The sequence below is a fragment of the Rhamphochromis longiceps genome, linkage group LG6 (assembly GCF_057381845.1).
Source record: "Rhamphochromis longiceps isolate RC_006_pf linkage group LG6, R_longiceps_female_GT1.1, whole genome shotgun sequence".
Classification (NCBI taxonomy): Eukaryota; Metazoa; Chordata; class Actinopteri; order Cichliformes; family Cichlidae; genus Rhamphochromis; species Rhamphochromis longiceps.
In genome coordinates this window covers 46,302,389-46,318,063 of record NC_140562.1, presented here as the reverse complement: position 1 = coordinate 46,318,063, position 15,675 = coordinate 46,302,389, and the positions used below count along the sequence as shown (strand labels likewise).

General features: G+C 47.2%; 2 protein-coding genes across 2 annotated transcripts; both read right to left on the bottom strand.

The window, feature by feature from the left end:
* Positions 1-231: 231 nt before the first annotated feature.
* kat14 (lysine acetyltransferase 14) lies at positions 232-4,892 on the bottom strand. The gene is made up of 10 exons (XM_085408262.1): positions 4,631-4,892; positions 3,611-3,732; positions 3,408-3,529; positions 3,152-3,324; positions 2,640-3,074; positions 1,981-2,555; positions 1,741-1,874; positions 873-1,048; positions 609-799; positions 232-527 (listed from the first exon to the last, which is right to left on the bottom strand). Exons 1-10 carry the CDS (start codon positions 4,890-4,892, stop codon positions 354-356), a joined length of 2,364 nt encoding a protein of 787 aa, XP_085264388.1. The 3' UTR covers positions 232-353.
* Positions 4,893-5,025: 133 nt separating this feature from the next.
* pet117 (PET117 cytochrome c oxidase chaperone) lies at positions 5,026-6,220 on the bottom strand. Its single transcript, XM_085408272.1, has 2 exons — positions 6,060-6,220; positions 5,026-5,175 (listed from the first exon to the last, which is right to left on the bottom strand). The coding sequence occupies exons 1-2, from the start codon at positions 6,153-6,155 to the stop codon at positions 5,026-5,028; spliced, it is 246 nt and encodes an 81-aa protein (XP_085264398.1). The 5' UTR covers positions 6,156-6,220.
* Positions 6,221-15,675: the final 9,455 nt, after the last annotated feature.

The following is a 15,675-nucleotide window of genomic DNA, read 5'->3' as shown; positions in this document are numbered from 1 at the left end:
TCTGTTTATCTGTACATGACAGTAACACTTGAAACTTGGCGCTCTAACTGAAGCGCTGTTAACGTCTGCGTGCACACCGCGTGGCGTGAGAGCGCACCTGGATTTGAAATGTGCAGAGTAACAGTTCCTGCCTGTCCTGCTCGCTCCCAGCAGCGTGCTGATGGCAGACTGCAGCGAGTGGTTAGGATGGAGGGCGATCGAGTGTAAAGCAGGCGAGAGAGCAGGTGGAGCTTCAGCACGTTGGTTTTAATACCTCAGAAACACAAACAGCAGCACACACACAGTCCCAGATGTTCCTCACAGCACTGACAGCTGCACACCTGCCTCAGGTGCAGGTCAGCTGCGGACGGGGCTCAGCGCCGCAGTCGCAGAAAGAAGGCGTGGCGGCACTCTGCGCTGTCCACGGGGTAATATTTATCATAAAAGTCCAGGATGTACTCCTCGGCCTTGAAACCGAACTTCTGGTACAGCAGCATGGCGGGGTTGCTGGCCGACACGTGCAGCGTGACGTCCTTCCCCATACACGTCTGAAACACGCACAAACACACACACACGTTAGGATGGTCGCAGCAGCACGGACGCCCCGACCCGCCCACCTGCAGTCGCACCTGGATCAGGTGGTAAATCATGAAGGTCCCGATGCCGGCCCGCCTCCACTCGGGGTGGACGAGCAGGAAGGAGATGTAGGCCTCGTTGTACTTCACGTCCGGCACCATGAAGCCGAAGCCCACCACCACCTTCTTGTAAAGGACGACCACGCTGAAGTCAGGGTACTGCAGGCACTCGGATAGATCCACACCTGTGGGAGGAGCAGACGGAGGTCTGAGCCACGGCCGGACGGCGCCACGGGGCGTAACGGGCAAGCGTGCTACCTGGCCAGAAGCTGTCGTGACACATGGCGTTGACGGAGGGGATGTGGTTTGGACGGACGTAGCAGTAGTCGATGGGAGCGTCGGGTTCAGGTGCCCAGCCCGGCTCCTTCCTGTGCGGGTACGCTCGGATCTCGGCCAGCAGCCGGAGCTTCGGCGGACGGCTCTCGTAGTCCCGCCTAGACAAAAGAAAAGAAAGATGGAGAACGCGGATGTGGACCTCCATAGGGCTGTTCCATATAACGATATAAAAACATCTTTCATTTTACGCTATCGTTTGTTTCGTGGTGTCGCAAAATAAACTGTTTACGGTAATATTTTTCATGTTCTGATGTCCCTGTAGTTATTATTCATTTCTTAAAGTTCTGTCTCTTAGATTTAATATAAACACTACGGACGCACAAGCGCCTGGTTTTATGCGTCGTCGTTAGCAACAACGATGGTAAAACCATTGCATGTCCGCTTGTTTATGTTCCACATAAACCTTTCACAATAAAGCTCAAGATCCTGTTGAGACTTTTCAAAGTAAACTGAATCACATGAAAGATGCAGAGTGTTTACGGATGCTAAAAAATAAAGCTTAGACTCAAACGTTAGAACAGGCTTTTCCCCGCAGCACGCCGTGTAATAAATACTCAAAGAAAACGGCGCCGTTACAACTTATGTCTAAAAACGTGTCGTTTCATGCATCGTTAAAAACTTACAGAACTTACAGAAAATGTTACATTTGTGATTTATATCGTTATCGGACGATAGCTGTCTTATATCGGGACGTGAGATTCTGGTCATATCGCACAGCCCTAAACCTCCACCTCGCAGGAAGCTCAGAGGACTCTCCGACCACAGGTGTGGCTCTGACCCGGAGGTTTACCTGATGTAGGGTTTGAGGAGGCGGGAGGTGTACGGGCTCCTGATGGTCTGCTCCAGGCTTCCTTCGGCTCCCATCAGACGATGCCAGAAGGACACGGACGGCTGCTGGACGCCTCGCCTGCCGGAGACGCCCGTCTGTAAAACACGGACAGGTGAATCGAACAGTGTGAACGCTGCATCAGCTGCAGTGATTGGTGCACGCGGGCGCGTCACGTGGACGGACAGGAAGTGTGTGCGTTACCTGGAAGCGATCGAGAATCCGCAGCTCCTGGCTGCTGGTACAGTACTTCCCTTTCACACCGCCGCCGATTTGTGCTCCCGCCTCCTGGGCGCCATAGATCCCTCCCACCAGGCTGAGGGTGGCGCTGACCACTCGGTCAATGTCCAGCAGGGGGTGCCTCCTCTGTCGTTTTATCTGGCGAACCAGCAACTTCCTGTGGAGGCGTTTAGCCTGCGGCGTGACGGCCAACGCGAGCGGGCAAGCGTCCAGCCTTCGCAGCAGCATCCTCTCCTCGTACAGACTGAGAGCGGCGTAGCGAGGGCTCTGGGCATTGCCGGCAGCGTTCTCCGGATGAGTCGTCCTTCTGCGCTCAGGTCCCCCGCCACCGCCGCCTGCGGACAGCGGGGTGTCTTGACTTTGTCCTACGGGTTCTTCCAAGTCGTGGTCACGGCCTTCGTCTTCCTCGCTCTCTGCTTCACGCTTGATGTGAGGCGGTGGTGGGCGGAGCTTCTTGCGGGTGCCCAGGTTGGCACTGGCAGGCGGGATGTACTCTGTTCCCGGGTCGATCATCCCCTCCGCCTCCATCTCCTCATCATCTGAGTTGGAGGAAGCAGAACACGCCATCAGCGCTTACATCACATAAAACCACATGACCCTGCACCAATCAGGTGTTACCTCACCGTGGAACAACGCCTGTGGCGGCATGGCATCAGGGATAAGGTCTGCCTCCGACAGCAGGCTGGGCGTCGCCGAATGCGAGGCTGGCGTTCCCGGGGCAGAAAAGTCAGGTGAAGGCGATGGCGTCGGGCTGGTGAGTGGCGTTCTGTCTGAGGAGCTGAGCGAAGAGAAGTCAATGACCTCGCCCTTCTCCAGGACCAGATCTGGGCGCCGCCCACCACCTGCACCACGGCCTCCACCCAGTTTGACAGGCGTGGAGGCAGCGCTATGGTCTGTGTATCCGCCCGCCGCCTCCTTCTGGGCCCGCCGGATTTCTTTGGCCTCCTGAGTGCGCGAGCGTTTCTCCTTCAGCTGCATGGCGTTCTCCACGGGGTTCCGAGCTCCGCGTTTGCGCAGACCCTCCACGGTGATAATCGGGTCCAGCACGGGTTTGGACGCTGTGGGTAAATGGCGTCCAAGGTCAGAGGTCAACAGACACCGTCCAGTTGGGAGCCAGCGTTCGATCGCGGCTTACCTTTAGTCTTTGTCACAGATTTGTCCACTTCTGGTCGCAGGGTCGGAGGTCGGTTGTGGACCAGCTTCCACCAGCCGGGCTCACTGAACTCCTGCGCTCCGGAGCGGAAAAAGGCGGGGCTTCCGACCGACAGGCAGCCCGCTACCGTGCTCCACCAGGTGGACGTCTTCTTCCTGCAAAGAAGAGCGCAACACGAACGTGAGCGCCGGCACGTTAACGATGGAGAGCAAAACTTTATTGTCCGTCTGCGACCGACCTCGAGCCCAGCAGGAAGTTCCAGTGTCGACCAATGAAAGCGCAGATGTCCTCTTTCCACCTGAAATAGCCCTGCCGGCCCGTCCCCTCCAGAGACAGGTTGTACATGGCCAACATCACCACCTGTCGCAGGAAGAAGCCGCCGTCAGCACGCCGCATATCTGAGGTGTGTGTCTGTGTGTATGGGTGGGGCTAAAGTCCTACCTGCTGCCAGGTGAGCCTCATCCTCTCAAAGCTCTCCTTGCCATCTTCGGAGCAGTCGGAGCAGACGAATTTGAAGAAGTTGTCTCCCTTCAGGTAGCTCGGCTGCTCGCCGCGGAGCTGAGCTGGGGACGATCACAGGTACAGAGTCAGCTGCTGCCGCACACCTGCTGGGGGTCTCCTAGGTTACCACCAGTGCCTGCTCTCAACCGATGAAGCTGCAGACGAGCTGGACTAACAGCTTCCTGTCTGGCTCCACCCACACCACATCAGACCTCACCTTTACTCTCATACCTGCTTACAGCACGGTCAGAGGTCACATTAGGGCTCAAATCATGTGATTGTCCATCGCGTCGTGTGACACTTAACCGAGAGCACGCTCACGCCGTGTTCTGGAGCTGGGCTAAACGGCGTTCGTGCACACGCGAGTAGGAGCTCGTGCCTGAAGGTGGCGCCATGTGGAGGAAGCTACCGCGCGCAGAAGTGCAGATCTCGCTTCAGAGTTCAGCGGGTACGACCGTTGATTCGCGTGACAGCTTTATTGAGCGCCATGTGAGACGGACCGGCCGGCACGCGGTGGGAGCACGAACGCAGCGGAGCGTCTGGATCCCTTTTGTTCCCGCCATAACGCTCTCAGCATATCGTCCGACCCTGTAGCTACAACTGTGGTGTCGCCGGGAACCCACAGACTTGATTGCGTTGGGTTGTTATAGCAACAAGGCCGAGCATCCTGTGACATCACTTGTGCGCGACATGAACGAGAACAAAGCAGGACGCCGAGGCGATGGCGTGCCTCCTGCTCGGTCCGCGGCGTTTTGTCAGACTCGTGGGCCGCAGGTTTCAATTTTCCCGAAAGACTCGCTCTCATGACTCACAGAATGACACACCTGACCAGCCAATCGGTGGCATGCGGTCTGCTGATGTCACATTTTCAGATTGCTCGGCAGCAGGTAGCGCCACCTACTGGAGAAGGTAGTGACGTCGGTCACGTCAGAAATGGAGCGCTGCGATTGGCCAGCTCACCTGCGGGGATCCACTTGTGGCAGCGGTCGCAGTAGAAAGACATGTCCTCGCAGGCCCACCCCCCGTCGGTGTCCTCACCCACGTCACTGGTCAGGGAGTCGCCGCTCTGGTCATGTGACAGGTCCACAGAGCCCTGGTCCTCCGACTCAACAATCAGCAGCGTCTCGCCCTCCACCTCCCCCTCTTCCAGACCGTCCGACGCCGACGTGCAGGCTGCCTCGTCCTCCCCTCCCACCAGCTGCTCGCCACTGCTGTCCATCATCCTGCTTCAGGTACGGCAGACCTGGGCAGGTGACCGCTGCAATCTACGCAAGAGCAGAAACATTACAGGTGACCCAGTCGTAAGGAGACTCGGGAACGCGATAGCGTAGGTCCACAACAGTGTTTACCTTTTCTCAGGTGTCCTGTGGGTGGAGCCTGGCCTCCCTGCGGCGTCTCTCCTCCTCCAGCTGTCGGGTCAGCAGCCGCTGCTCCTCCAGCATCCGCAGGTTCTCTTTCCTGCGCTCGAGCCGTTCCAGATCCCTGACCACGCCCTCACGCAGGCGCTGCACGACAAACACAAAGACCACTCATCGTTGATCAAGCTCTGGGAACATGTGAGCCCTGCCCTCATGAATCTCCACTGGTTCACTTACAGATCCTGCTTCTCACTCATTAATCCCTCAGTGCTCCGCCCCTCAGCACCTGTACACAGTCCGGTCTGCTTTCTGTCCCTTGCAACAGAACCCTCAAAGGTGGAGTCTCTCCCATAGGAGCTTCACTTCAACTTAAACACACAAACTTAAACCTTTGACCTTTTTGACTTGTGTTGCGAAGCATTCTTGGGTTTCTTGTAAGGCGCTGGAGAAAGTGATCATTATTGATCACTGATTACTGAAACAGGTGTCACAGGTGAGATGCCTCCAGCAGCTTCCAAGCTTTGTTCTCATGGTGCGAACACCTTAAACCCAGGTGTGGGATTTTCTGTTTCTTTGTTATTTAAGAGCAGGACTCGAGACCTCACAGAGGTCACACGACAGAAAACCCACCTCCAAAATAAAGGCACACCTGTAAGCGTAACAGAATCAGAAATGAAAAATCTGACCCCACTGCAGTTCTGTCAGTCACGTGTTCTGCACTCACCTGAGCTAAAGTTAACTCTGATAACGCCTGATTAGCTAACTGAGCCATAAATGTAAGGACTCATTGTTTACCTGCCAACTGAGTCTTTTATTTTGAAAAGCGTTGGAGGATGCGGTTGTTGGCTGCTGTTTATCGTCATTATCGTGTTTATTTATTATTACTCTTTTAACGTCTGTGTGACGTCACCTGTGTCCGTTCAATTGAGTTTAACCACCACCTGTGCTTTGGCGTTAGCCTCGTTAGCCCCCATGACCCGTTCCGGCACACGCAGCTAGATGTTAGCCCGGCTTGCCCCGGCCCGGCTTACCTCTCTGTCCCAGGCCTGTTTGAGGTGCACCGCAGCCACGGTGCTCACGGTCAGAACCACGGACACTCCCAGGACCACCTTAGAGACCGCGGACATCACGCTGTCTCAGCTCCGGCTAACGGCGGCTAAGGTCTTCTTCTTCTTCTACGCTCACCTGAGCTACACCGCCCCCACCGGCCGGAGTGTGGTGAAACACACGCAGGCTGTGTCGCTTGGAGTACGCATTTTAAGTGCGGTTACGTCACCGCCACGCGACGACGGTTGTCCCAATTCGAAGTGTACTTCAAATGCATGCTCCAAATGCGTCGATTTCCCCAAATACCAAGCGGGTTTTTTTGTTGTTTTTTTTATAAACTTTATTTAACAAACAATGAGTATACAACATACGAACAGATGAAGTATACAAAACAACAGAACATGAACACACAAAGCCAGGGGTAAAAGAAAAAGGTAACAATTATAAGAATACACGCAAAAATTCACATACATAAATTGTTTTGAGCGTTTTTGTTGGTGCAGTCTGATATTGATTGTATGTGCATGTGCACATCCTTAAAATAATGACAGAAATATGGTGTTTTGTTAGTAAACTTACATTTATGGATAAAAAATTCAGCTAAAAGTATTAAGAAATTTATCATAAAAAACATTTCTCATATTTCTTGGGGAACTTAAAGAAACAGAATAAAACATTTTCCCATCGTAAAGAAAACTCCCTTAAAATATGGACAATAACAAACCTGCTAAATTCCTTCCAGAATCTCTGTGTAAAAGAACAGTACCAAAAAAGATGTCACAGTTTCTGGATGATCCCCACAGAAAGTACAATTAGTATTTATGTCCCTTTTAAATTTGACCATGTAGTGACTGGCTGGATAACATTTATGTAGAATTTTAAATGAGACTTCTTTCACCTTATTTACAATCAAATATTTATGGGGGACCATCCAGACTGTCTTCCACTTGATATCTGGAACAAATCGGTTCCAATAAGATATTATATATGGGAGAGAGACGATATCTTCTTGGCATAAACTACGTATTCTCTTATTGCTGTTACCAAGTTCCTGTGAAAAGCAGATTTTTCCTATTGGTGACTCAGCTGGATCAGAGAGAGTGACTGAGGTAGAGATCGAGCTGTCAGTGTTTTTATATAACATTAAAGTCCCTGAGGGTATGGCACCAAGCACCATTGAGAATTCCTGAACACTGATTGGAAAATTATATAGTGCAATAAAGTCGTTGTAAGTAGTTGTCCTTCTTTACTAACCAGCTGAGCCACCAACAGGATCCCATTTTGGAGCCAAGTTTCCAGGAAACGTGATTTATTTTTCTATAAAATATCTCTGTTGTTCCAGATGAGGTATTTGTGAGGTGAGAAGTTGTGTTTATAAATGAGGGTCCACGTTAAGAGGACCTGCATACGGTCAATATCTTTACTACTTTTCTTATCCAGATGTAAGGAGAGAGCAGCATATGTTCATCGGGATATCCCTTCAGCTTTAGTAAGTAACACTCTACCTTTCAAAGACAAGTCCCTTTGCAGCCACTGGTTGAACTTTTTTAGGGTTTTCTGTATAATTGGAGTGAAGTTTGAAGAGCATCTTGATTTTTGGTCTTTGGATATTAGCAGTCCCAAGTATGTGACTTCTTGTTTAACAGAGATATTACAGATAGTATTTGCAGGGCAGTCTTTAATTGCTAGTAACTCACATTTTAAGATTTAGGCATAAACCAGAGGCCTCAGAGAAATCACTAATCACAGTAAGGGCTGGTGGGATTTGGTTTGCATTCTTCAAAAAGGGTGTGGTGTCATCGGCTAACTGGCTGATGACGAGCTCCTTATCAGCTATGGTGATTCCTTGTACAACACTGTTTGAAATATTAGTTGCAAGAATTTGTGTACAAAGTAAAAATAAATATGGTGAAATAGGACATCCTTGGCGAATACCACGTTTCAGGTCAAATCTCGGGGTGGAGCCGTTAATCATTTTAATAGAACTATTGCCATTTGTGTATAAGGTTTTGACAGCTTTACAGAAAAACTTGCCAAAGCCAAATTTTTCCAAACAGTGGAAAATAAATTGATGTTCAATTGTATCAAAAGCCTTATAAAAATCCAGGAAGAGAATGAAACTATTGTCAGGTATCAGATCAGAGTAATCAAGTAAATCCAAAACCAGTCTAATGTTATTAGAAATGTGTCTGTTTCTCATAAAGCCTGATTGTGTCTCATCAATAATTGTTTCCAAGACCTCTTTAATTCTGTTAGCAAGTATTAAGGCCATAACCTTATAGTCATTATTAAGCAGGGAGATGGGTCTCCAATTATCAATAAAGAGTAAGTCTTTGTTTGGTTTTGGAATAAGTGTTATGAGACCTTGAGTAAGAGAAGGAGGGAGGGTGTTGTTCTCTATACTTTCTGTAAAAACCTGCAGTAAAAACGGAGCCAGGAGATTAGAAAAGGATTTATAAAACTCTGCAGTCAAACCATCTGTGCCGGGAGATTTATTGGCCTTAAGTGCAGAAATTGAATTACAAACTTCCTCCACAGTCAGAGGGCTGTCACAATAACTTCTATCTTCCACAACAATAGATTTTAGGTTTTTAATATTATTGAAAAATCCTGTTGAGACAGCCTCATTATATTTTGAGTTGTATAGTTTAGTATAGAATTCGGCACAGAAATGTGAAATTTCTCTAGGATTGTCAGAGACAATGCCATTAATATTTAGTTGATGAATAGAGTTTGTTTTTGATCTGTATTTTTCAAGTCTGAAAAAGTAAGCACAATTTTGTTCGCCCTCCTCCAGCCACCTCTTCCTGGATCTTATGAAGGCACCCTCAGCCTTGCGTCGATATAAACCGTCCAATTTATTTTGAAGTTCTAGTAAACTTAATTTATCTTTCTCTGAGATTTCTTCTGGGGACTTCTGGTAATAAGAGGCAATTCTGCTTATTACTTCCTGTTCTTCCGCTTTCCTTAATTTAGCAATTTGACTCCCGTATCTTCTCAAGAATTTGCATGCTTCAAATTTAAAGAGTTCCCAATTGGTACAAAAGGACTTCTCTCTGTTAGCTTTGTTCCAATAATAAACAATTAAGTTATTAATCTGCATGTTAACCATTTTATCTTTTAGTAAAGAATTATTTAACTTCCAATAAGAGAATTCATGAGGTATAGTATCCAGTGGCAAGTATATTAACGGTAATATTATCTTTATCAATTTTAAATCATGCTTTTTATTTGTTCTTGTTTCTAATGTCTCTGTAAAGCACTTTGAATCACCTTGTTGTTGAATTGTGCTATACAAATAAACTTGCCTTGCCTTATCAATACAGTCAGAAACAAGCCAAAAGTCAATACGTGATTGCCTGGATCCTGTCTTATTGCTCCAAGTAAAGAGTCTATCATCTGGAAATTTTTCTCTCCAAATATCCACAAGATTAAATTTTCCCATGAAATTTTTTAAGTTTGCACTGTATGAAGACTGCTGCCCTGGAGGCCACCTATCAACCGTATTGTCTAAAGCAATGTTAAAGTCTCCACCAATTAAGAGGACTGAATTTGGGTATTTGGAGAGCCAGAAATTAATTCATTCTTCTAAGGAGTCAAGTAATTTATCATTTTCAGTTTTATTATTGTAACCATATATATTTACTGCAATGAAAGTACTGTTATTGTGTCTGATTAGTGAGCAGAGGTAGTGTCCTAAGGTGTCAGAGTCAGAGTGTAACACATCTCCAGAAAAAGAATTTTTAAGCGTGGCAACTCCAGCAGAATGCTCAGAGCCATGGGACAACCAGACTTCATTACCCCATTGTGATTTCCAAAAATTTGTATCAGCAGGTGTGGAATGACTCTCTTGGAAAAAGCAAAAATCTGTTTTAAATTGTTTGGCAAATAAAAACAAAGCTTTGCGTTTACATGTTTGTCTTAAACCCCTGGTATTAAGAGAAACAAATGAAAAAGACAAAGTTATTAGAAAAAAGAAAGAGAAAAAGTAAGTTCTAAACTTCTACAGCTAAGAATAGATCTATAGGATAAGGGGACCGGGTGCTGCACAATTTAGGTAGTAGAACAGTAAAAACCCTGAGTGACTAAGCTTACAAAAATACAGTATTTAACTATCTACTATGGTTTAAATATAGCTTTTTATAGATAAACACACTCTTCAACACAAAGTAAAATTTTAACCTGAGGGTGAAAATATCAAGTTCACCATGTAAACAAGCTCACAGAAATGTCATTTCGGAGACTGAATAAGCGTCTCTATGAAGGAGGGAAAACTTCTGATCCACTGATGAATCCTCGGCCTCCCACGAAATATGCCGGCTTACCCTCCTTACGGGCTTTGTCTATCATCGGCCACAGTTTGTCACGACGTTCTCTGTCCTCCCTGGACAGATCTTCAGCGATCCTCAAATGATTGTCCTGCAGGTAGGAGGATGTTTTGGCTGCTTTCCACACAGCATCTCTGTAGATTCGGGAGGTGAACTGCACGATGATGCCTCTAGGTCTGGTGCTACCTTGTCGCTTGGCTCCGAGTCGGTGTACGGTGTCGATGACGTCAGGCAGCCTACGATTTTGTTCTGGCAGAACAGACTGGCATATCACAGTCACCTTTCCCCTTACGTCTTCTTTCTCAGCCTCCTTGACTCCATGTAGTCTGAGATTCCACCTCCTGGAATATCTTTCCAACTCAGATATTCTCTGTTGGCAGTTGTCCACTCGACCTTCCTCTTTAGTTACTTTTTTTCCCAAGTCGCAAACTTTCCCCTTCATATCTTTCATTTCCGCGCACACAAAATCAATCGTCTTTTTGAGACCCTCAATCTGGAGCGTATTCTCTCTCACCATGCTCTCAATGTTATCAGACCTGGTGTTTATTAGTGCTGACAGACGAGAAATTATCTCATTTACATCAACTGGGTCAGAGCTGCTGCGTTCGTACATCAACTTCTTCGGAGCTGGCGATTTGAGAGGTGTAACAGGGAGAGGTGGGAACTCATCCATTTCTTCTTCGGCTAACTTGAGTGCCACCGTAGTAGCTGCGTAGTTATGGAAGCTATCCATTAGCACGTTGCTGGACGTAGCACTCTCCTCGTTAGCATTCTCAGGCGCTATCTTAGACTTGGAACTTTCCAGTCCCCTTTTCGCTCCTTTCTGATTCGGCATTCTGCTGCTTCTTGCCCTATGATTGCTGTATCTTCTCTTATTTAGTGAATTGTTAGTGTTAGCAGCATAAAGCTTAGGCTTTACCGTTGTTCACGAACTTTTTGTGCAGAACTCGGTAGAAAGCGTCTACTCACTCCGCCATCTTGGCACGCCCCCCCCCCCCAAATACCAAGCTTTTTTTTTTTTTTTTTTTTCCCCCCAAATACCAAGCGTGGTCCGGTGCATGCTTCGTGGTCCCATATATCCCACAATTCATAGCGCGGCGGTGGGTGTGGATAATTTTGCAAAATACGGCAGAAGGGAGCGGCCGAAGAGGTTTTTCTTTTTTTTCCCAAAACTTTATTGAAATTATAAAGCGAACAGTCAGTCATTCCAGTTCAGTTTGTACAGTAGACGTACAAGGCAAGTAAGAGTAACAATATACAGCACAATGAAATAAGAAGGATAAATAAAGAAAGGATAAAAAAGAAAAAAAGAAAAAAAAGGGGGGGGATGTGACAGACTTCATAACAACTTTGTACTTGAAAGTTGTGACAGCTCATTCGTTAAACATTTCTGAAAGAATTTCAATCAATGATAAACCTTTTTTGAGTTTAAGTAATATTCAATTTCAATCAAAAACAAATTAAATGATGGGGTTGAGTCTTGAAATTTACATTTATGTATGTGGAATTTCCCTAATAAGATGGAGCGGCCGAAGAGTGAACTGTCAAAAGTACTGAATATGACGTCACTTATTTATGTGCGAATGTTTAATAATTAACGTCAGTCATATATCCACAAACACAACAAGCTGAAAGTCAGATATATATATATATATATATATATATATATATATATATATATATATATATATATATATATATATATATATATATATATATATATCATAATAATCTGACAATAATATAATATTGGCCATATTATATTAAGTTGTTTAAGAGGATTTAAAGAGCTAAGTGCAGTCTAAGTAACACCAGAGGGTGGCAGTAATGCAACTCCGATGGATGCAAGCTGCCGTTAAACTGGAGGAAGAAGAAGAAGACTACAAACGTGCATCGTCCTCTGTCTCAGCGTGTTCTGTTGTTTGGTGGAGGTCATATAAACGAGAACAGCCTGTGTAAACGTCCTGCACCACAGAGGCGGGAATTTTAAAGCCGGAGGAACATTTGGGTCTGATTTACTGCCTCACAGAGACAAACAGAGTCTGTGCTGACAGCTGTGAACAGCAGCACTTTGGGCCTTATGCACGTGTTTGCTTCACTCCCAGGAGAGAATTTTAAACGTCGCTTCAAACTCTGTCACACACAGGTTACCTGATGGTTTGGTTCACGTAGGTTTCCACACGTGAGTCACCTGCTGCTCCTTGGCAGGTGAGGCGCAGTATTCCGGTGTTGGTCAAAGGAGCTTGCAAAGAAAAGCGTCTGGACTTCTTTAAGTTGCTTGAAGACGTTTCACCTCTCATCCGAGAAGCTTCTTCAGTTCTAAGGTCAAATGGTGGAGAGTCCCAGATATAAACCTAGTGGGAGTTTCCCCCCACAGAGGGACAAAGGACCCCCTGATGATCCTCTAATCGCCTGAGCCAAGGTGTGAAACTGGGTGTGGGTCCCAATCAGCCAGAGTTTCGGGTGTGTTCATTGTGAAACCTGGCCCCACCTTATCATGTGATTTTCTGAGGTCAGATGGCCCAGGATGTGAGTGGGCGTTAAGGCGTCTGGGAAGGATCTCAAAATTGGATTATAGATGGCAGAGAGTTGGTGTCGTAAACCACCGCCTCTGTTCAAAGATGGTCGCTCACAGTGGACGTAGATGACCTGGATGACTGAGAACCTTCACAGACATTCTGGTGTTGGAGGTGATGGTTACAGACGGGTGAGAGCAGCACTGAGCCGTACGTTCATTAAGTATGAATACAAAAGCTGCTGCTTCTATTTATTATAGTAGAAACCAGCTCAGATTACAGAGAGAAAATGAACCAGGCCCAGGTTTCAGTGACCGCTGCCCCCACCTGAGCTGGATAACCTTTGAACCTCACTGTCACAAAATCAAAACTGTCACCTTCATCTCTGGAATATTTATTATTTTAATATTGTTCATCTATTAATAGAAACACGGAAGCTGCACACATCCGTTCCCTTGGAGTTTAATGTGCTCCACAAATTGCACACCGGACGGTTTGTCAAGCATACGTGTGATATCAGCACAGCTCCACAGCACCCCCTAGTGACCGCCAGCCACGGGCTGCCCTCAACACCCGCTGAACCGTGACGTGCTGCTCAGGTGTGGCTCGGAGTGAAACGGACTGATGTGATTGGTCAGAATCAGCCGGAGTTCAGCTAAATCTCAGCGCAGGCCGCTGCCAGCACTAGCAGCCCAATATGAATAGTAATCGTTTATTAACCCTTTATCTGTCTGGGAATCACGGCTGACCTTTGGCTCCGCCCTGACACAGGTGCGTGATCCTGAAACGTGTAATGAGACAGAGCGTGACGCACAGCAGCGTGTGAACTGCAGCGCTGTGAGGGAACCCTGTGATCACGGAGCTGAACCTGCTAAAGCTGCGGTCCTGAACTACGTATAAACTGTATAAAAGGGGTCACAGCATGAACATGCAAACATGGAGGGAGCATGCTTTTTGAACAGCTCCTCCTCCTCTGCCATGCCTGAGTCAAAAGCTGTGAAAGTGGTCACATGACCACGCCGGGCACTTAGAACTTGAGCTGTCACACCTGAGGCCACCTTTATCTAACATTGCCACGTCCTCCTCCTGCCTGTGGGTGGAGGGAGGCCCAGATGCTTCACCTTGCATACAACTCAGGGGGAGTCCCTGGTACGTGACACTTAGTGAGGTCGTGACCGTTGAGGCGGTCCTAAGAGTCGTTGACTCGACTGTCATGTGACTCTTTGGAGTGGAAATGGCAGTTTATTCCACCTCTGAGGTGGAGGCCTACACAACCAACCATCGGCAGGTGATTAACGCTCACTCACACCTCCACCTGTGAAACAACTGAATTCAGCTCAGATCTTCTCACGCCCGATTGGCCGATCAAGTCGGGCCAGTCATATCTGAGCATGCTCACCACGGGTATTATAGCTTTTACCCCTCAGCTGTAGAAGACGTCATCCACAGAGAGGTGAGGCAGGGTGGAGACGAGTGTGACAGGAGAGAAGCAGGAGTGAAACTGAAGGTTTGGAGGTGGAGGCAGATGGAGTAAAATCTAAACTTCATATTTAACGTTTAGGCGGCTCCGATTTCAAAGTCCAACATCTGCAAACAGCTGTAAACATGAATGTGATTAAAATAACAACAGACTGGAATCAGCAGATAGAGCTCGATCCATGACGGTCACTCAGCCGGTTCAGGTGCAGCAGGAGGGGAGGAGTCTTTGTCCCAAAACGTCGGCCACATCCTCCAGAGGACCCGGCCTTCGTGGTCTATGTGGGCCGGGTCCTTCGAAGACCAAGAAGGTCAGAAGTGCGAGGCTGTGAAATGGGATGGTCCAGCCTTCAGAGTAGCGTCACCGCTGTCTCGGTGGAGTTTAATAAACTCGACCGTCTGCTCCTTGCTGTCTAAAAAAATAACAGGACACTGGAGGAAACTCTCGACCGTCTCACACTTCTGCTTAATCAGTTTTCTGTTCAACGTTATTGTGAAAACCACCCGTGGGATTAATAAAGTTTTATTTAATCTAATCTAAGGTAATAACTTTAATCTCAGCCAAACCGATTTACTCACGAACAAATAAAACACAGAAAAAAGCCCAACAATAAAATTTTTAAGTTATCTGAGTGACTCATACAGTGGGGCAAAAAAGTATTTAGTCAGCCACCGATTGTGCAAGTTCCCCCACCTAAAATGATGACAGAGGTCAGTAATTTGCACCAGAGGTACACTTCAACTGTGAGAGACAGAATGTGAAAAAAAAAATCCATGAATCCACATGGTAGGATTTGTAAAGAATTTATTCGTAAATCAGGGTGGAAAATAAGTATTTGGTCAATAACAAAAATACAACTCAATACTTTGTAACATAACCTTTGTTGGCAATAACAGAGGTCAAACGTTTACTATCGGTCTTTACCAGGTTTGCACACACAGTAGCTGGTATTTTGGCCCATTCCTCCATGCAGATCTTCTCGAGAGCAGTGATGTTTTGGGGCTGTCGCCGAGCAACACGGACTTTCAACTCCCGCCACAGATTTTCTATGGGGTTGAGGTCTGGAGACTGGCTAGGCCACTCCAGGACTTTCAAATGCTTCTTACGGAGCCACTCCTTTGTTGCCCGGGCGGTGTGTTTTGGATCATTGTCATGTTGGAAGACCCAGCCTCGTTTCATCTTCAAAGTTCTCACTGATGGAAGGAGGTTTTGGCTCAAAATCTCACAATACATGGCCCCATTCATTCTGTCCTTAACACGGATCAGTCGTCCTGTCCCC